This window comes from Panthera pardus, unplaced genomic scaffold (assembly GCF_024362965.1).
Source record: "Panthera pardus isolate Hobbes unplaced genomic scaffold, ASM2436296v1 HiC_scaffold_10, whole genome shotgun sequence".
NCBI lineage: Eukaryota > Metazoa > Chordata > Mammalia > Carnivora > Felidae > Panthera > Panthera pardus.
In genome coordinates, this window is record NW_026526655.1 from 53,989,792 (window position 1) to 54,011,959 (window position 22,168).

The window sequence follows — 22,168 nt, forward strand, 5'->3', positions numbered from 1 at the left end:
ACAGCAAGGGAAGCAGCAAGCAAACCCACTTCTTTCTCATTAGCCTTGCCTCCTCAACCTGGCGTCTTCACAGTCCCTCTCACACGACTCTTCTGAACCACGAGGGAAGAGCATTGTTCCACAATGTCCACCATTGTTTCTGTACTTATGTTAATGATTTATGCCATGTGAAGAATACAATTTCCTCTGTGTGTAAGTATGACATTGGATTAGGCTCTTTTAACGTCACTTCCATCTAGTTTGTTTATAGGCTTTGTGGCTTTTAATGGTCTTTTCCTGTAAGGAGCTACAATTAATTTGACTATAATGTGAATGTTTCAATAGTCATTATTTTTGTGGTTACCCGGCAGATTTCACCATTGTTTACTCGGGGATATTTTTTAGTCCACTCTGCTCCTTGTTCTGGATGTAATAGATAAATACCTTGCTCAGAGCCAAACAGAAATAGTTTAGATTCCACTTCCATGGACTTTCTACTTTGTTGTTTGCATTAAGAGAACTCCTAACAATTTTGAGAAGGATAAACAGAAAAGTTTATTTTCTTGTACAGTCTTCTGAGTAGGACAGTGCTGCCTGTCTGATTCATATCAGTTCTGGTCTGTATTTTATCCACAGAATCATGCAGTTCTGTTGTTCCCTGGATAGATGGTGGTTTAGATATGTTTCCCCCCTGCAAAATGCAGTTCACATGTAGGATTCAAACCCCTTAATCTAGGCATGAGTAGTACTTCTACTGAGGCATTCTCATTGTGTTAAGTTTTACTTGCCCATTCTTCCTAGGGAAAGATTTTGTTATCAGTCTTAAAGATCATCATAGTAAAGAAGTGATTTTAAAAAATCATTCCTTTTGGTTCACAGGTATACGGGTCTGTGTAAAGATAAAGTAAGACGGATCTAATAATACTATACTTTTTATCAAGCAAATGTCAAAACTCGCTATAAGCCTTATTTCCTATGGCATTTTGGTGAATTCCTTTTGATTTTGCTTCTTTTATTTATGAAAAAAAACTAAGATATAAAGAAATAAAGAATTTTATCCAAAGCCGCACAGGCATTAGATATGAGTAACCTTGGTAATTCTGATGCAACAACTTGACTTTTTCCTCTAAGCTTGCTTAAAATATTGATAGAGCCCTTGAAAGCTTTATCATCCACTTTTCTTTTTTTCCTCACATAGCATCGATTTCTATTTTTTTAACTTTAAAAATTCACATAGCACAATTGTTAAGAAGTTCAAAAGTAACTTTCTTAAATTTGGCTTTTCACCTAAATTTTATATTATTTTTTAAAGACCCAACTGTACTGCATATAATACAGCTAATAAATAATTCAGACAATGTTCATCAATATTGAGCAAAATGACACATTTACTTTTGAAAAGTTTGTTTTCAAAAACTGAACCCATCCTTTAGTGTCTTTTTGTTTGTTTGTTTGCTTGTTTGTTTTTGTTTTTACTTTTTCCTGGTTGCTGCTAATTCCATAAAGGATTGATAGCATATCAGTTGATGTATAGTATGGCAAAATAAAAAATAAAAATTACATTATTCCTTTTATCCAAAACTAAGTGTTATTACTTAAAATGTTCCTTCTGGTATTAATAGCCCATGTGAAATTCTTAGAGATTCAGAAGAGACTTTAACTCAGATATATGGATAAGGATTGATTTCTGTAATCAATGTACTATGAAATGCATGTGTAAAGTCTGAGAAGATGGTAGGGAAGGATATGTACTAGCCATTCTCTACATAACTTTCTTCATCTTTAAAGGATCAACATTTATTAGGTTGACATCAAATACCCGAGAGCAAATTTTGCCGTAATGACTAAATCTGAACTTTGCTGTAGTATTTGAGATACCCCAAAATCAAATATAACTGAAAATTCTGACCCATTGTCATTTATTGAATAGTCCTGGTAACTTTTATGATAGCAAAGTGTTTTAAACAAATGATGGTATTTTACAGATGAATGAAAAATGAGAGCCTCATCTAAGGATTCCCCTTTTCATGGCTATTGCTTATCCACCCTTCCTCCTGATGGTAGAAAACAAGCAGGGCACAGTGGGAAGAGGAGGCCCCCAAAGTCTAGCACTTAGGCCCTAGACTCTCAGTCCTAGTGTGTGGCGTAGAAAGATGAAAATCAAAAGCCATTGAGTTGGAGTGGTGCTGAGGTCATCGCTCAGAAACCAAGTTTCCCTTCAAGCTTTCACCTTCATCTGCTTTCCTTCTCTGTGACTGATCCCTCCATCTACCCAGGTTGGGAGCTTTGCTTTATTTAGTCCATTGGATGTTAGCCCCATGTCCAAACATTTATTGTGTCCTATTGATTCTACCCCTTTGGCCAATCTTCTCACTGCAGCCTAACCCTCAATTTATGCTAAGATCATCTCTCACCTAGGTTGCTATAATGCCTCCTACTTGGACTCAGCACCATCAGCCCTGCTCCTCCCTCCCACCCTTTCCCCACCAGCTCCTCTTGCACATACACGTAACCCATGTTTCAACCACTGATGTTCCTAACAAAGAAATCTCATCATGTCAGGCCCTTGTTTAAAATCTGCCCTTGACTCCCCTTCAACTTTAGGTCAAGTCTGAACACATTAACATGACTTATAAGACCTGCATTGGTCTTGTTCAAGTTTACCTCCCCAGGAACATTTCTCACCCCAGAGACATACATTGGTCAAGACTGAAATTCTTTCAGTTCAGGGCACCATGCCTGCTCTAGCTGAAGGCGTGGCCTCATGTGTACTTCCCTCTACTTAAAACATACATGGAACCAGCTCCTCCTCTTCTACTTCATTCCTAACTTTTGCCTAGCTGAATCCTACTCCAGGTTTTCAGTTTAGTCCCTTACTTTTTCAAAAAAACCCAACTGGACACCCATGAAAGAGCTCCCTTAGTATAGCCAGTATTACTCCTATCATCACACTTGTCATGCTCTCTTTTAAATGCCTCTATTTTCAAGTGGACCTGTCACAGGCAGTTAGCTCCACAATGGCAGGGACTAACTGAGGGTTTCTCATCCATTGTTACATGCATAGCACCGAGTACAGTGTGTGGCTTATAATCAGCCATCATTAAATGTCAGATGATGTTTGGATAGATGGATTTCATACCAAGTCATCAGTAAAAGTAGAATGAGGAAAATAGGTACCAAAGCAGATATGGAGCCATATCAAAGGGATCCAAGGACCAGGAAGGCTGAGAAAGAACAGCACTGGCAAGTAGAAAAGCAGGCAGGCCTGCCCTGTCCTGTCCCATTGTATGCAAGGTCCGAGACAAGGATAAAAATTGATGCCCATGTTTACCTATTATAAACTATTATAAAGTTTAAAAATCAAGGCACTAAGCTGCTAAACAAAGTATATTTCATCCTTCTATCCTGACAAATATATATTCATAAAAACCTGAGAAGGCCAGGTTTTATTTTAGAATTCCCAGACATGTCAGAGTTCTGTGCCAGAACAGGGAAGCACAAAGTGGCTCCTGTCCCACTCTCTTTTTTTTTTTTTTTTAATCCTGGCCCAGTCCTATACTGTAGGAGTATGGACCCCCCAATCCCGGCTGCCAAGCTCTACCTATGGAAAACAGCCATTCTGGTCCCACATAGGTATTATCTGCCTCAAGGGAGAGAGGTCTAGAAGAAACCTATGTAGGTCCTGGAAGTAGTTCCAGGGCCATTTGAGGATGAACATATGGAATCCCAGATACCCAGAATGTGGCTTAGAAGTGGGGGGAGGAGAGGGTAGACACCATGTGGACCAATCCCCTTGGTCTACAGTCTGGGGAGAGGCCTGGTCAGAGAGGGTTGTGTCTAAGGATGATATTGCAAGCAGTTGACCTGGATTTATTCTGGAGCTTATACTCCTGGTGTATTCCAAGTATGTATCTGTGAGGGTGTAGCATTATCAAGAACTGTCTAATAATGTATTTTTTAAAAACCCATTCAAATACATGAATATACCTTGAAGGTTGTAGATAACATCTTTCCTAACTAACCTCTTGTTTCTACTTCAAGACCAGTCTACTTCAAGACTCTCTGTTCTGTTCTATTCTGGGAAGCAGCTAAAAACACAGTCTTTCCAGCGAAAACAGATTCTGAGTTTTGAGTTGGTTCGAGTTCTGAGTTGTCCATTTACTGGCTGTGGAGCCCTGGGCAGGGTTCTTCATCTGATGGGTGGAGGTAATAAAATCTTCCTCTAGGGTTATAGCTGAAGTACATGAGGTTAAAGTCTTTAAAAGGCTTAGCTCAAGTAAATGCTCAACAGATCATAGTGCTGTCATCATCATCATAATCACTGTCATTATTCTTACAGCTGTTATTCCTTATTGTCGGTAACTATTGCAATGACCTTGGGCAAGTCATGTAACCTCTGAGAACCTCAATTTCTTCATCCGTAAAATGAGGTCTTTGGAGCAGAGGATAACTAAAATTCTGCGCAGTTAAGAGCAGGGACTTTTTGGAGTTCTTTCTTTTTCAGTTTACATTATACCTGAACTTGACCCCAGGCTACATTGTAAATTGTTAGTGGAAGTTCCTGCTATGCATATAATATCACTAGGAGTCCTATTTTAAGCAAACCTTATATTGAAATTCTAAATCTTTCTTAAAAACTGGAAAAGTTTGGATTAAATATGCAGTTTATGAGGCAAGTATTTGCTTTACAGAAAGATTCGTTGTAGAGTTCCTTTGCTCACTGGTTCTTCTAGTACATTAAAAATCAAATTTGATTTACAAAAAGATATTCTTTGCCTGGAACTATTAAGAAACAACTATTAAGATTAAAAATCTCTGAATCATAGAATCCTTTGAAAATTGGTTACATCTGATTCCACTTTCCCCAAAAATGAGCATGGTTGCAAATATTTGCATAGAATTCTTGGAGAGGGGGAGTCCATGGATCCTAATTTAAGAACCCAAAACAAAAACATAAAGCAAAAACAAAGCCAACGAAAATGGAATGTGCCGAGGATACTGGAGTCATTTCTAAATGCAGACCTCCAAACACCTGGCCCTTTTCAGTTTTAGAGAAAGAGAGAATTAACATTTATTGAAGGCATACTCTGTGCCAGACACTGTGCTAAGCATTTTATATGTGTTATGATGTTCTTCTACTTGCAAACCTAAAAAAGGTAGGTATTTCTGTTGAGAAAAATGAGGTTCAGATAGTAATTCGCCAAAGTGACATCTTTAGTTAATAAATAGTAGAAGCAAAATTTGAATTGGACTCTGACTCTAAAGTGACTACGACACAAGAAAAAGCCCTAAATTCCTTCACATCTCTTCTCAAGCTCCTAAATCTTTATAAAAGATAATCACAGAACTTCAGAGATTTCTCTTCCTTAGACAACTTCTCACAGAGGAACGCCCTAAGCCAACTTCATGTTGACCATCACATGATCCCTTGCCCATGGTGTGTGCTGTTTCACTGGAGCTGGGCTGACTTACTTGTAGGGGTGCTAAGCTGCTGTTGGGATGGGATGCAGCAGGCAGAGAGCTGAGGGATGATGGATTCTGTTTGCTGGATGTGATTCAAAAGTTCTGATCCTCTACGTGCCCCAGTAAGGGTTTCAGCTGACATCTGTGTAAAATAGTTGTCAGCTGAGGAGCACAGAAGTGGCCTGTCAGACTCAGAATGTCCCATTTGCCAAGTCTCACATGAGAAAAGTGAAGACAGGTCTCACGGGGAAAAGAAGACCTGCTTTCCAAAAGATTTATTACATAAGGGTCATGTTGCATAACATGTGCTATGCCCAGTAGACACCACTCCTCCTTGATTCATTCATATTTTGCAAGGTAACTAATTAATCTCTTTAAAAAGGAGAGAATAGATGGAGGAGAACAAACAAAGGGCCTTATGTGAATGACAAAACAAGCTGAGTCTTCTTGGAATTCTGTCTTGGTTCTATAAGCTAATATTGAACTTTCTTTGTAAACAGCCTGACCAAATACTGTGCAGAAATCACTGAGGTTTGTACACTTTAAGACCTTATATATCAAGGTGAGGTCTGTATCCCCATGTTCTAACCTGTCAAAACAAGAACATTCTTGGTGAGTTGGAAATAACAATCACAAATCCATTTTTGGTTTCAAGTAATTTTAGGATATGCTATCTTATCACCTCAGACTTCACAGTGTGTCCTAGAAAAGCATGCTGTTTTCACAGTGATATTAAAGGCACAGTGAGATTTGGTATTTGATTTAGATTATCCTCATGATTTCCCACATGATATAGAACTGCTTCATGAAGTCACTTGCTGCTAAGCATTTCAGACCTTTATGTGGCAGTAATGAGAAAAACAACTGCTTGGAAATGTTTAGGAGTAAAACATGCATATTTAGAAGTAGCTGACATTTGATATGTAATTTTTCTTATATGCTATGTATGATGCAAGGCATTCTCTGCCTAGCGTGAAGACAGTGCCTTCTTTTTATATCAGCAAGGCAGCATAGCATAGTGGTCAAAGTAGGGACTCTCGGACCAGACAATACGGGTTTGAACGCCAACTCTGCCCCTTACCTGCTTTGTGGTCTTGAGCAAGGTACTTAGTCTTTGTGTGCCCTGTTTTCTCATCTACAAAATGTCAGTAATAGTAAGTTCCTCCCTTGCTGTGTTAATGTGAAGATCGGGTGAATTAATACGTGCATAATGTGCTTAGAAAAGTGTTGGCATATAATAAACATTATGTTTTAGCCACTGTTACACAAATGTGTGAAGATGACTAATAAACCCTACAGTGGGTGTTAGAGGGTTCAAAAAAGAAGTTGGTTTGTCCTTCGTTCAGAATAAGGCTTTACCTGAGTTTCTTTGTATCTCTGTATTCAGAAAGCGCTAACTAGAATGGCTTCTGTTCTCTTGTTTTGTCTGCGTATCAGTCAGTGATCCCATAACGTCTGTAGGCAAAGGATCCTCATGTACCTATAAATGGAAATGTGCACCAAATACTTGGTAGATTGAATAAATACCATGTCTCATATATCATACTCTTGCCAAATATATGTCAGCCCTGTGATAATGATATACCTTTGTTTTAAATGTTCCTGACTTCATATCAGCACTGTATATAATCAGTGAATACTCAGGGGAAAGAAAAGAATAACAATATCTGGGGAGTCCTTCAAATCATTTGATGCATAAAAAGTATCTTCATACTTGTAAAGGCTGGGGAATTATAGTCATTCATTCATTCAAAATCTGTTCCAGAAGCCGGGAATAAAACACCTAGAATATAGCTGCTTCTGTCATGGAGATTATACTCTAGTAAGAGGAGACAATGAACAAGTAAACGAGTAAAACAAAATAATTTTAGAAACAAATAAGTGGATGGCATAAATAAAACAGAACCATGTAATAGAGGAAACACCTTCCTGAAGACCTCAGCTGAAACACAACTGAATTTGGGGATGAGAATTCCCAAAACAAGAAAGGGAACAAGAAAGGCAAAAGCCTTGAGATAAGAGTGAATTTGACATGTTCAAGAAAGAGAAAAGAAGCTTGGGTCTTGGAAGGAGGAAGGGTGGGCAAGTGGAGGTGATACAAGGTGGGGTTATGTAAGTAAGCAGAGGCTTAATCATGTGGCAAATGTAGGCCATGGTAAGGAAAGATTTTATGCAAAGTGTGGTGGGAAGCCATTATGCACTGGAATAACACGATAAGATTTGTATTTTTAAAGTTTGTTTATCTGCTGTGAGGAGACCAAGTATAAGGGAACATAAATGTTCCCAGAAAGATCCATTCAGAGCCATTAGCTGTGGTCCAGATAGATGCTGATGGCTTGGACTAGGAGGTGGCAGTGACATGGAGAGAACCAGAAAGATTTGTAATATGTGCTGGGAGTACAACCAGGACTTGGTAATAGTCCGGAAATAGGTGGTGAGCCAAAGGAGAAACCAAGGAATCATGTATTTTAAGGTCTTACTTAAGTCCTGCCCTCACAGTGAAACTTCTCCAGCCATTCTAACTCACTTCTCTCTCCTTTTGGTGGAGCAGTTGTTTTTTGAGCTCACAATATGTATAAGGCACAGTTCCTAGTGTTTAGGATACATTAGTGAACAAAAGACATATCCCTGCCCTTGTGAGGTTGTATTCTCTCCTGTACTACTTCTTTCCCTGGGCCTATGATTCACACTAAATTGTATGTGTCTTTGTATTATTCTCTAAGTGTTTCAGATATATTATTTTTGTTCTGCAATTAGTCACCTTCTCAAGGACCAAGGACCCCAGTTCTCAGTTTATCATGATGTCTAGCTCACTACTGGGTGGGGGGGAAGGGAGCAAAAGTAACAGTGAAAATATGTCTTCTTTGTTGATAATAATGTCTTGTTTATAGCCTTGCCTACTTTAAATAAATTTGTGAAAATCCAAAATTGCAATTCAGATAATTGGAAAGGCAATCATTTTTCCATTAAAAAGGGATTATTTACTCACTGAAGAGTTACTTTAAAATAACAGACTCCCCTAATGAATGTAATTAAAAGTTTGTTAACAGGCCATCATGTATTTGTCAGGGGATGTGGGCAAAGGAACTGAAGCTAGAGTATCGGGGGCCACAATCAATTTAAAATTAATCCAAAATGAAGACAAAGAAGCTGAAATTTAGAATTGTAATTAAAGAAGAAAATAATTTCTGATTTCTGAAAATTTAAACATATTGACTTTATAGAAGACTTTCATTTTCTAAATTTACCATTTATAATCGACAGTTACAAATTGATTCTTTAACCAGAGCACATTCATCCTGGCAATGAAAAGTAATCATCTGAATACACACAAAAAAATTGGCTTCTGGTTATAACTTTTGGAGTATGCCTTAAAATATGAAGAAGAAAACAAAATTCATGGTGTTATGTTTTATAAAGGAGTTTGAGCACTTCATAAGCACTCATAGAATATTGACTCCTTTTCCTGACCCCTTGTAGTAATGTTGGCATTGAGGTGCTCTTGCTAATGTAATGTTCTAGCTACTACACCTGTCTGGTGGGTTAATTAGCTTTGGAGCACTATTCCAGGAATCCAGTGAACGTTTAGGACTTTATTTATGTGAAAAATGCTTCTAGGTTCTAGAATAACTTTAAACCCAAAGTTAAGAAAACACCCCATTTATAAGGGGCCCTCTAAAACTTGTTTCTGTATATTTCACCATGTTTCCTCTTTGAAGACCATCATAATTACCAAGGGGAAAGAAAACCTTTAATCAGATAGTATGCAGCAGCACAGTTCATGTAAGAGTGTACATGCCATTCCTCTTACCTCATTCATTCATTCGGTACATTTGTTGAGTGCTTTCTCTTGGCAAGTCCCTAGGCAAAAGCAGCACATCATGTTTGTCCCTAACCCGGAAGTCCTTATAGCTTCTTGGGGGAAAGGATACACAATAGAATGACTTAAATACTGTAAAGGACATATTAGTGAAATGTATCACAGGTTCAAAGGAGAACGAGATACTTTATTCTGATGGAAGTAGAAAGACTTCCTAGAAGAGGTGGCATTTTAAATGCCACTTGAGGGGTGCCTGGGTTGCTCAGTTGATTAAGCCTGCGACTTAGGCTTAGGTCATGATCTCACGGCTCCTGAGTTTGAGCCCCGGATCAGGCTGTGTGCTGACAGATCAGAGCCTGGAGCCTGCTTCAGATTCTGTGTCTCCCTCTCTCTCTGCCCCATCCCCACTTGCACTCTGTTCTCTCTGTCTCTCAAAATGAATAAACGTTAAATTTTTTTTAATAAAAAATAAAATAAAATAAAATAAAATAAAATAAAATAAAATAAAATAAAATGCTACTTGAGGGTAGAATGAGAAGGGACAGAAAGGCAAGGGCATCCTGGGAAGCCTAAGCAAAGTGATAGAACTAAGAAAGTATGTATATATAAGAGCCAACCAGTGCTTCATGCAGTAGACATTTCTAGAGCAACTACTTACTAGGTGTAGGGCACCAAGAAGCCAGAGACAGAAAGAAAAACATTTTGTCCTTGCCCTTGAGAAATAGTTCAGTTTAGCATATCTTAGAAAGTTTTCAGTTAAGAACAATGAGGGATGCTGAACTGAGATGTTGTAATTGTATACTCTGGTGATGGTTTTGGTGATGGTGATGGTAATGCCTATCATTTGCTAAATCCTTCAATGTGCTGTATGCGCTACTAAGAATTTACATGCACTAGTTCCTTCAGGTCTCCTCATGAGATATGATTGGTGTTTTTATTCCTACTTGTCAGCTGAGAAAACAGGCTTAACAAGTCAATTAATTCATTTAATGTTGCCCAGCTGGTAAGTAGCAGAGTAGAGATTTGAACAGGTGTACAGTATTGGATTTCAGAGCCTGTAACTCACTAAGGGGAACAATGGAAGACATTTGAATAGGCAAATGATTGATTTGAGCTGTCCTTCCCAAGAATTCACTTAACCACGGGGGGAATACCGTGATTAAAGAATTCTAGTAGTAAGCAGCCAATGAGGATCTAAATGACGGTAATGGTAATAGGTATGAAAAGGGGAAGGAGGTGAAAGATGTTCTAAAGATAACTAACTTGATTTAGGGGCAAGGAAGAGGGTAAAGTTAAATACCATTCTTTAAGTTTTAGAGTCTATATAACCAGAAAACTCATGGTCCAGGGCAGTGAAATAAAGACCACCAGAGGAAGAATGTCCCTTCTGGTGATGGAGGGGAGCTGGTGTGACTAGTTTAATTTTGTACAAGTTGAACTTGAGATGCCAAGGGGATAATACAGGTGCGAGGAGTCCAGCAGGTGTTCAGAAATACAAAAGTTGATCTTGGAAAAGAGGTGTTTAGATATAGGAGCGTATTCTACCAATGGTACACAGAGGTCAAGGAGGACTGATAAAGGACTTCAAAACCATAGTTTTATTAAGATGGGGAAATCAGAAGCCAGATTTATGAAGTGAAAAGGATAGTAAAAAAAAAGTGAAGAAGGAAGTAGGCTATGCTAAAAGGAACTGAAGTTAAGGGAAATGAGAGAATGGCTGGTAGACTAAAAGGCTAACAGAAATAAGGGAAGTTTTCTTTGTTTTCTTTAAGAATGAAATGACTTGACTGAAGAACGATGGTAACTTATGGAGTTAAATTTTGTAATCTGTGGGGCTGCACTAACTCAAGGGCATACGTGATGGGTTAGCCAAGTAAGAGATGCCTGGTGACTCCTTGAGAGTCATTCAGACTCTTGTCACCCCCTTTAGATCACCACTTAAATGCCACCTCTCTGCTAAGGCCTTTAGCTTTCCCATAGAAGCTTAAGTTCTCTATCACGTTCTCCTACCACTTTTAGTACATATATGCATGCACCATGGACCAGTGGCTCACAATGATCAGTGTGTTTCACATCACCTGGAGGGCTGGTTAAAACACAGATTTCTGAGGGGCATCTGGGTGGCTCAGTCAGTGAAGCATCCTACTCTTGATTTTGGCTCAGGTCATAATCTTGCGGTTCGTGAGATCAAGTCCTGCATTCGACTCCATGCTGTGAGCGAGGAGACTGCTTGGGATTCTTTCTCTCCTTCTTTCTCTGCCCCCACCTTTTCCCCTTCTCTCAAAATAAATAAATAAGCTTAAAAAACAACAACAACAACAACACAGATTTCTGAGTGCCACTCTCAGCATTTATAATTCTGGGATGGAGCCTGGAAATTTGCTTTGCTTTGCTTCTCAGGTGATGCTGACGCTTCTGGTTTGGGGACCGCACTTGTTATACTACTAAAGAAAACGAAGGACCTATGGGAGGTACACATAAAGGTTTGGGAGTTTGAGTATGGACTAGTATGTCAGACCTAGAAATGTTCTGGAAAATACTCCAGGAATCAGGCATGATTTAAGGGCAGGCAAAAAAGAATGGAATTATTTGCCTGGCCCCATGAAAGAAAAATACTTCTAAGGAGGTAACAACATAATGCCTACTGAACACAGAGTTTTCTTAGGAGGGGTCTAGATTTTTTAATTTAGGTGTAGATTTTTAAAAATAAAAAATTAGGGGTGCCTGGGTGGCTCAGTCGGTTGAGCGTCCAACTTGGGTTCAGGTCATGACCTCGCAGTTCATGAGTTCAAGCCATGCATCGCCTCTGTACTGACAGCTCAGAGCCTGGAGCCTGCTTCCGATTCTGTGTCTCCCTCTCTCACTACCCCTGTCCCACTCTCTCACTCTTTTTCAAAAATAAATAAACATTAAAAAAAATTTTTTTAAATAAATAAAAATTAAAATTAAAAATTAAAGTGAAAACCACAGCAGTGACTATAAGTTTATTTTAATCATGAACAAATAAATATTATGTGAGCAAGAAGTGCACAATTGCTGTTTGGGGAGAAATAAGTATAGAGCTGGCATACTATGTTCCATTTAGAATGCTATTTTGTTTTATTCATAACAACTGAGATCATGGGGCTTGGAGATATGCACTAATTCTAAGAGCTGGTTTTATAACTATCATTTTGATTGCTGCATCTAATTATTTCCTTAGGTTTACCTGTCCCTGATGGCTACCATGCAAATCTGACATAAGCAGATATATCAGATCTCTGGATTTGAATGGGTGCAGTTTGCTTTGTACGTCACTAAAGTGTTGGCTGTGGTTGGCAAATGTGCTAAGTTGCACAACCAAAGGTGCAAAATCCTTCCTGACATTTAAAAGATCAATCATTTCATGTTTCTTTCATTCAGTCAAATGCCCACTAAGCAAACTCATCAATATCAATGACAATCAGCCTAGCATAAGCAAAATAACCAGTAAGTCATAGCCATACTGCATAACACGGACGTAACAGAAGCTTATTATGATCACATGATCAGATGCCACTAGATGAAGAGTGAAATTAGACATATGAGTACATAATGTATCCTTTTAGTTCCAAGCCTATACAACTGCTAATTTCACCATGAAAATTCTCCCACATGATTGAAATTAGGTTTTTGACATTGAAAAGCATAAATATCCCTATTAATGTTATCAACATCAAATTGTTACCTGCTTTAGTCTTTTTTAATTATATGCTGTGAATCTTTATTTAAAACCTAAAAATGTACAGGCAAGGAAAGAAATTATTGAGGCCTAATGGTATGCAGATAAATTATTCTGGACTAACAGAATAAAAATGAAGTTCATATTTTGAGAACATACTCCTTTTTCAAATAAAAAGCAATTTTAAAAGAAAGATTTAGTTGCCCACCCAGAAAAGAAAAAACAACAACAACAATCCTTTTAAGTCTAAGTGACACCATAAATTCCAAATTGGTATAATAAATAAATATTTTGAGAGAGTTGCAGCGCTTTGTTGGGAAGGAGAAGTGAGTGTCAGATGATCTGATTTCATTTTTACTATGGCTGAGTGGTAGTTTCTGAGTAGCCGAGTACCTGGGAGCTACTCAGAAAAATTACATGAAAGAAAGTAATTGTCAGTCTTTTAGGATATATTTGGTTCAGTGTCGTCAGAAGGTAGTCTGCCCTCTCCCTGGAATCAAGTTGCAAACACTATCCTCAATAGTAATTAGAGCTAAGCGGCAATTACAGGACGTATGATTTGTTCAGACGCACTGCCTGTCGGCTGTTTCCTAGCACCACATTTCACAGAAGCACCAGGTTGAAATGATGGAATTATTTATCTCTCAATGTAATACTTCGTACAGTGCTTGAATGCAGAAGTGAACGTGGACTGTAATCTTAAAAACGAAGGTAAGCATTGCTGGCTGATCAGCATTTACACCTCAGGGAACTTTTTCATGAAGTATGTGACAAAAATGTAAAACAGCTAAAATCAATTTCAGAAAAAGAGAAAAGGATCAGAATTAGAGCAAATAGAATTTGCTAATTTTACAACTCCCCTGCTCAAGATCATCTTGGTTTTCCTGGTTTGTTTTTATTTAAATTGTAATATTGGTTCACTTTGCTATATATAATAAAGATGTGACTGATTTCCCACATCTCCTCTATCCTTTTTCTTTTGAAGTTTGTCTCAGAATAGCTGGTAGGTAAAAATGAAATTCATGTTTAATCCAAGTATTTAGAGCCCTCTCTCACTTTTTCCTTCAGGAAATCTGTTTAAGCTGATGATTGTCCCGATTCAAGAATGCACATTCAAACTGACAGAACAGTGGCTAGTAGCCTGTCACTAAATTAGGTGACGTGGGTGATTTGCACTCTTATCCCCATCTTTATGATAAGCGTGTTTCAAGCTTTGAATGTTTCATCTAGTTCAAATCAAAATTCAGTGACTTCAATGTTTACTTAGACCCTTGGGCATAGAAATCTCTCTGGAAACTAGGTAAGTTTAGCTCCTCAAGAGGGAGTATTGTCTGTTATGAGGATGGATGTGGTTTGTATGTCCATAGTAGATGCTTGCAAAATTCTCATTTCTGTTTTAATGTTATTGCTTTAGTTCCCACCCCCCCCCCCCAGAAATCCTTTTTTTTCAATTTTGCCATTTTTTTGAATATGAATAAATATTACTGTTAGTAAAGAGCTTATGAAGTCTTGGCAGCAGGTAGATAGATGTTTTATCTCGTAGCCCCCGTAGGATTTCAGGTGGTTGGAAAATATTGAAAGAGCATCAACTTCTTTCATTCTGTCTCATTGGTGAATTAGAGGTGTAAACACTGACGGTTCAGTAGACTCTTGAAAAAATGAGTAGATTGAAGCCTATGAGCCTTCATTTTTCCAAGGTCCTAGAGACTCCGTGATGTTAGACTTCTTAGCAGACACTTGCTCAGTGGAGTTATCACAATTAGGCTAGTATCTGATTTTGGAAGAAAATTGTTTTTCTCGCCCTGGGTCCATGATTGGCTTCAATCTGTATATTTGCTTTGTCATGGAGTCATTTATCTTTAGCACCATTTTCTTCATCAGAAAAATGTGGGATGATCATAAGCCATGTAACAGATTAGATATCTACTTAGTATATTTTAAAGCACCTTGTGCTCTGTAATGAAAAGTTAAAGTATTTGTATAACCCAGGACACTGATGACAAATTTCTATACAAATATACCACTAAAATCTAACTTCTTAACTTTCTCTACTTTGTCATGGGTATGGCAGATATTATGTGAGTATATATGAAAACAATCCTCAGTTGTTGGAACTGACATGACTATTTGAGACATAACCAGAGATATGACCTTCATCTAATTGGTTTATCTTGTCACAGGGACAAACTTGTCCTGATACCAGTAAAATCTTGCTTTTTGTCTTTTGATTTGTAGAAGCAAATATTGAAAACAAAATGAATGCTGCAAAAGAAGGCAAATGACAAAGTTTGAGTGCTTTCTGGTTCCCAGGCAGTATTATGGTGAAAGAGAGAGAGACAGAGACAAGAGACAGACAGGTACATACACATGCAGAGATAGAAAGACATAGAAACAGAGACATGAGAGGGATGAGAGATGAGAGAGGCAGACAAGACAAACAGGTGAGAGGGAGGGAGACTAGAGAGACAGGGAAGGATAAGAAGGAGAGAGAAAGAGGGTGTTAGAGAAAAAAAAAAGACAGACACAAGTCGATCAAAGTTTGGAAATAGAAATTGTGCAATTTTGGAACTTCGGGTTCTTTTCTACATTTTCTTTAACTGGAAACATGCTTTGTCAAATTAAATACATTGAGCCCTAGGTCTATTACTTTTCCATTTGCGTCCTTTAAAGCAAAGGGAGCTTAAAAGGCTGTTTGAAGTTCAGAAGAGACCAAGAGTCAAAACAAATGTTCGTCTAAAAAAAAAAAACATTTCCATTCCTTTCTTGCTTTATAAAGCAAATCACTGACAAGGAAAATGATGAGTGCTATGATTAAATTCTCTACTTTCCATGTGGCACTTTATTAAAAAATCATTATGTCTTTGACTTTTGGTGTTCTTTGGGGAAGTGAGAATCATTTGAGAAGCCAAATAGAAATTCCATAGAAGAAAAACTGGCACAAAGTCACTATAATGGCACAAGAATAAACATGATACACAGGGACAGGGGGCAATCATTTATGATGAATCACTTCCAATGCAGAAAATCCTTGGCATTCATTGGAAGGCCTTATCTGATGCTGTTTTGCATATCACTACTGCCCCAGAAGCTGCCTGAATGACTGAAGCAAGTAGCATCAATTTCTAGGATGTCAGGACAATGGCAGAGTTCCAAGAAGCCATATCAGGGGTTGGCCATTCCGTTCAATATCCACTAAAGACCCTTTGGAGTGCAAGCCTCCCCTTAGGTCACAGGACTCCATGTTTCTCAGGATAAGGGTGATACCACATTGCCTCCCAGCTGCCCAGCTCCTTTCTTGGAAGGGATTGGATGGCCTGCTTAACTAAGTTGTACCTCCTTATATAGTTTTTGCTCTGTTCTACTTCATTCTCTACAGATTTCTACAATACAGTCAAAGATAAAAGGGAGGAAAATCATTTTAGGAGTGAGATGTTAGGAAATTCCAAATAAGGAATTGGTGCTAATTCTAGTCTCTGTAACATTAAGCCAAACTTAACCACTCTTCCCTCCCTCCTCAAGTCCCCCTCATGTTTTTCCCTAAGTGAACCTCACTATCTCCCTATTGCTTACAGTCTCTGCTTGCTCTATTCCTGGCGTGGCCAGATTAGTCACCCCATACCAGGTTTCCACAGGGATGAAATGGCAGCTTTCACGAGTCCTGGCAGCCACATGGGAGCCATGTCTATGGTTCCTGGATGAAAATGGCTTCTTGGCTGATGGGGGACCAAGAATGGCCTCATCTATGATGGTCACCATGATCATAATCCGCTAGAATTTGTCCTGAATTCTCTACAGTGCATTATAATTATGGTGGCCATAGAATATGTATGCAGAAAGGAAAAAGGGTTATAGCACAGTTGTTACTATCCTGTTTATTCCCAAACTGTGCTTCCTAGGAGCCTATTACTTTTTTCTTTTTTCTTTTTTTTTTTTTAACATAGGCAACAGCTTTTGAATAGCTTTGAAATGTTTAGTTAATATTTAAGCTAAGGAAACCTCTTTTCTCTACCAAAGTGGGAGTAGAGAGCACTGGCAGAGCAAATACTAACTCTGTTTCTTTAAATTGAGCAAGCTTCTGGAGAAAAAGTGTCTTTTTAAAGGACCATTAAGTAAATCACTATTCCTTTTCACCCTGTTTGGTTCTTAAATGCAAATAGCCAAGTCACTGAATGCAAGAACTGAAATTTGCTGAAACTAGGGGGCAAAACATTTTGTATCCTGGAGCTAGAATGTATAGCAGCAGCTGGATGGGTTGACCTCCTGAGTTGCTGTATGCAGTGCCTTCAGCCTGGCCCTTTAGTGAGCTGCAGAGGAGAGGCATAAAGACAGACCCAGAGAGGCCTCAATGACCCTGCTGTTTTGATCTGCTCCGATGGAAGGTCAGTTGCCATTGCTTGGAAAAATGTGTCTTTTCAGATAGCATTTTTGTTGCAGTACTGATAGTCCTTCAGTATAAAAATCACCAAAAAATGCATGTGTGCCTCCTGGTATGAAGCTATTTGAATTAGTTATATTGATCCAAACAGTACAGCTGAAAGCATAGTTTTGATGGGGTTTGTTGTTCTCTTTTTTATATCATTGGGAATATTAAAAAAATTGTTTAAAATGAGGTGTTGCAATCAATCTTCTGCTGTTCTTAAATGTTGCCTCATGGCTGCACTGACTTTTTTCTTTGATTTAGTTTCTTTCATTATTCATATTAATAAAACATTAAAATTAAAATCTCATTGAAAAATGAATACTCCTAAATTTTAGTCAAAATATAAAAAGAAAACAGACCATCTATTTAAATTTTTAAAGAAGATAAAGACTTCAACATATGATTCTTGTACGTCTTTGATTGTATTGACTTAAATATTCGAAACAATGTCTCTGGGCAATGGGAACTCTAAATGTGAGTCTACCGTCAGTCAGGTATCATGCTGGATTAAATTCTCTTAATCATTTATCTCATGTAAAATTAAGGGTAGATTCTTTTTTTTTTAATGTTTATTTATTTTGTGAGAGCGTAAGCGGGTAAGGGCAGGGAGAGAGATAGAGAGAGAGAGAATCCCAAGCAGGCCCTGCGCTGCCAGTGTAGAGCCCGACATGGGGCTCAAGCCCACAAACCATGAGATCATGGCCTGAGCCAAAATCAAGAGTCGGACACTTAACCAACTGAACCACTCAGGTACCCCAAAGGTAGATTCTTATATTATGTTTAGCTCTAAAATGTTATGAGATATAATTCCTCTAGAAGTATTCAACGGTTTGAGAAAAATGGTTATTGGGAATAAGAGAGTCTGTATTTTTTGAAGGTTTCTAAAATAAGTCATAGTTTAAAAAAATAAAAATAAAATAAAATAAAAGTCTTAGTTCCATGAGGCCATTAGGTCCTTCACATGCTGTAAAGAGAGCAAAAATTTCCTCTGTAACAGAAAAAGGCTTCAGACTTCACGAAAGCATCTTGATGCCATAGACAGGAATCATTGGGCAAATGTAGCACAGGACCATCTCCCTGTCTCTTTTTGCCAGAAAGTTTCGTCAGGCTACAGTGACCTCCCAATCCATGCTCGACCTCAGACAATTTTAGTAAAGCCCTGTCTGGAGATAATTTTGGCTTCTCTAAAGACTTGGTAATTTAGGAACTAAGCTCATGACATTCCCTTTTGATAAGTCAGGTATATTAAAAACTATTTCAAAAAAATGATAAAGCACTTGTCAGAGCCCTGTTTTCCTTTCTTTGAGTTTCCTTTCTTGCATGGTCATGCTTAATAATGTCAGGTTACAGGTGGAAAAACTATAACAAAGCAAAAATATTGTCCATTCAGCTTCAAAGAAGACAATTGATCCTCAAGACTTTTTCTGAAAACCAATTATCTTCTTTACTTAAATTCTGAAATTCTCAGATTTTTCAATTCTACCTCAAAAACGGATGACAGCTATTGAGGTATCCACATGTGTAATCAAATGATATATTGGTACTACAGAGTAAAAAAATCTGACCCTTTCTTTCAACATTTAAATATAAGAAAGTCAGTGCATGGGCAAAATATTCAGATATAAATGAATCCTGACGTGGCTGTAAGTATTCTATCGCCACACATTCAAAAGGCCATCCATTGCATCTTAGTAAAAGATTCATCGTTTTGTGTAAAAGCTGGCATATTACTACTAAACCCAAAGGACATTGTGGCTTAAAATCCATCATGATGTGGCTTCACTGCTGTTTTTTGAGGCAGCACTTCATTATTGCCCATAAACTTCAGTGTGATACTCAGAAGGATTTATTTTTAAATGCAACATTCTGCCAGGATGCCGCTGTTGGACTCTCTGGAGGGAACCCTGAGGTGCCCCAAGGGAGATCCAGGAGCAGAACTGCCAACTGTTAAGATTTTATGGACTCAGAGTTCTAGATACACATTTTTCTCTTTGGCATCAGTAGATTCTGTGTCAGTCTCTTCCATCCACTTAAGAAATTCAGCAAGGAAGCATCAGCATTAAAGGGAAATTTTATTTTCTCACAAATCATTTTGAGCAAAATCAAGCTGGCAGGGGGGAAAAAACATCATATTCATCCTAAAAGTATACAAACCTGACAGCGTTTGAAGATGTTCTTCTTATTGGAGAATTTTGCCTGTATTTGCCAAAATAGTTTACTAAAATTATTATCATTGGACACATTACTTCTAAAAAGTTTCTGGTGAAGTATAACATACAGAAATGTGCACATAAGTGTATGGTTGAATGAATGTACATAAACCACAACATACCTGTGTAAGTGGCACCAAGACCAGGTAGAAGACATTTCCAGCACCTTAGAAGCCCGTCTCATGCTCCACCTGCCCTTCCTGCAAGGATAGCCCTATCCTAACAGTATAGATTAGTTTTGTCTGATTTTGTACTTTGTGTAAATTGGTATTATACAGCATATTGATATGCTTCCTGATTTTAGGGTTTTTTTTTAACACTATGTTTGCAAGGTCTGTTGTTGCGTGTAATTATAAGTCATTTGTCTTCATTGCTATATTCCATTATGTGAATGTTTTATTGCATGAAGAACCAAAATTACTTATTTCTACTGTTGATGGGTTAATTAGCTAATTTCCAGTTTGGAGCATTGTAAATAGTATTGCTATGAGCATTCTAGTGCATATTATTTCTGTTAGGTAAATACCTAAGGCTGGACTTGCTGAGTCATAGGGTATGTATATATTCAGTTTTAGTAGATATTGCTGGTTATCCAAAGTGGTCGTAATCATTGACACCAGAGGGGAGGAGTTTGGGGGGATGGGCTAAATAGGTGATAGGAAATAAGAAGGGCACTTGTTGTGATGAGCACTGGGTAATGTATGGAAGTGGTGAATCACTATATTGTACATCTGAAACTCTATTACTCTGTATGCTAACTGGAATTTAAATGAAAACTGAAAAAAAAAGTCCTAGTTGCTCCATATCCTTGTCAGCACTTGATAATCTCAATCTTTCTTCATTGTAGCCATTCTTGTGGGTATGTAGTGATATCTCATTGAAGTTTTAATTTGCATATCCCTAATGACTAATGAAGTTAAGCACTTTTTCATATTTACCGGCCATTTTAGTATATATTTTTGTGAAGTGTCTATTCTTCTATCCATGTTTTCTGTCATGTTTTCATTTTCTTATTGATCTATAGGAGTTCTTTATTCTAGATTAAAGTCCTTTGTCAAAATCTCTATTTTATTATTATCTCCCGCTCTGTGGATTACCTTTTCATCTCCTTGATATGTCATATTACCACAGATTTATTCTTCATAGAGTATATTGTCAATTTTTTTCTTTTATGATTAACACCTTTTGTTTCCTATTTAAGAAATCTTTGCTTACTCCAAGGTCATAAAGATGTTCTGCTTTTCTCTTTCCCGTTCGATCTTTTAAGCCAGAAATGCTAAGAATATCTTGAATGCTTAAGAAAGTTTTGAATTGTAATACATTTGGTTTTCTCCATGTTTTTTGCTTATGCGGTTCACTCTACCATTCTACCACATTCACCTCTCAAAATACGCATCGTTCCTCGAGACTTATCTTAAGAGATAGCTCATCTATGAAACCATTTATGAACCCAACTCCTAAACAGATGTAATTTCTTTCTTTCTTGAACCCCTGTAGCATTTTGTTGATAATTTGTGATCCCTGACATATCCTGCCTTTTATAACTATTGAACTTAAGTATTTATTCTCCCGGGATATGGTGTAACGTGAGAGGAGTAGGAATAGTTCATAACTCCAGTAACCAAAGCTTGGTATGTGTCAGGCACAGGATTAAGCATTTTTCTTAGAAAAGTACTACCAGTCCTATGCCGTAAGTACTCTTATTTTCCCCAATTTATACAAAAGAAAATAGAGGTTGTCCACATTTGCACAAGAAAGTAGTAGACCTGAACTCCTGAACTGGTACATTTCACTTGCGTAGAACAGCATTGCCTGAAGGACATGCCAAGCATTAATGGTTCCAGAATCTCTGTGGGGGTGGGGGCGGGGGGGAAGAATTGGTTCATGCTCAAGAAATTGAGAGTAGAAATTATATCTGCCTCGACATTCACAGTGCCTGTTACTATATTGTAAGCTGCAAGATGTCTTGCAAAAAAGAATCACTTTAAACTTTGTTGAAGCCAGCATTTTTTAAATGTATTTGAGGACAGAATCTTTTTCACTTAACAACTTTACATATAACCCACTTTATGGAATGATGACATGGGCTTTAGAGTCAGTCAAACAAGAACTGAAACTGAGGCCTTACTACCTACCGCATACTAGGTGATCTCAGTCTCTTTAAGCCTCACCCTTCTCATCTGTAAAACGGGATAATAATACAAGCCTCATAGAATTGTATTATAATTTAATAAAATAAGGAGCACAAATCACTTAGCCATATATAAAGTAAAATCTCATTAAATGGTAGTAGTGGTTTATCTTCTCCAAAAAGTAAAATAAATTCTGTCTGATTCAGGTTATATAGTCCCTGCAGCTGTTAGCACTATGGCTTTACAGTTTTTCATCCATAGTATTTATGAAATTAAATAATACTATTACTTAGGGAAGGTTATTTTTAGATAAATATATTCTAGAAGCATTTCCTATAGAGTATTAAAGAAATCTTATATATTTTAGTTACCAGTATCAATCACTACATTAGGATCAAATAAAAGTTTCAACTAACTCCCAGCTTCAAAGAAGATTGAACATTT

The 22,168-nt window shown here is 37.7% G+C and overlaps 1 protein-coding gene across 9 annotated transcripts in view; it reads left to right on the plus strand.

Moving 5' to 3' along the window:
* Window positions 1-22,168, plus strand: part of ZNF385B (zinc finger protein 385B) — a 400,092-nt gene that overhangs the window by 286,001 nt on the left and 91,923 nt on the right. The window contains exon 1 of one of the 9 annotated variants that reach the window (XM_053907265.1): window positions 13,471-13,673. The exons of 7 other annotated variants lie outside the window; for them this stretch is intronic. Coding sequence is in view for 1 of the 2 variants with exons in the window: in XM_019460995.2 (XP_019316540.2) it covers window positions 17,335-17,341 (7 nt within the window). In the remaining variant the exon portion in view is untranslated. Of the gene's footprint in view, window positions 1-13,470; window positions 13,674-17,247; window positions 17,342-22,168 lie in introns of those variants that run through there. One more of the 9 variants, XM_019460995.2, reaches the window with a different exon arrangement.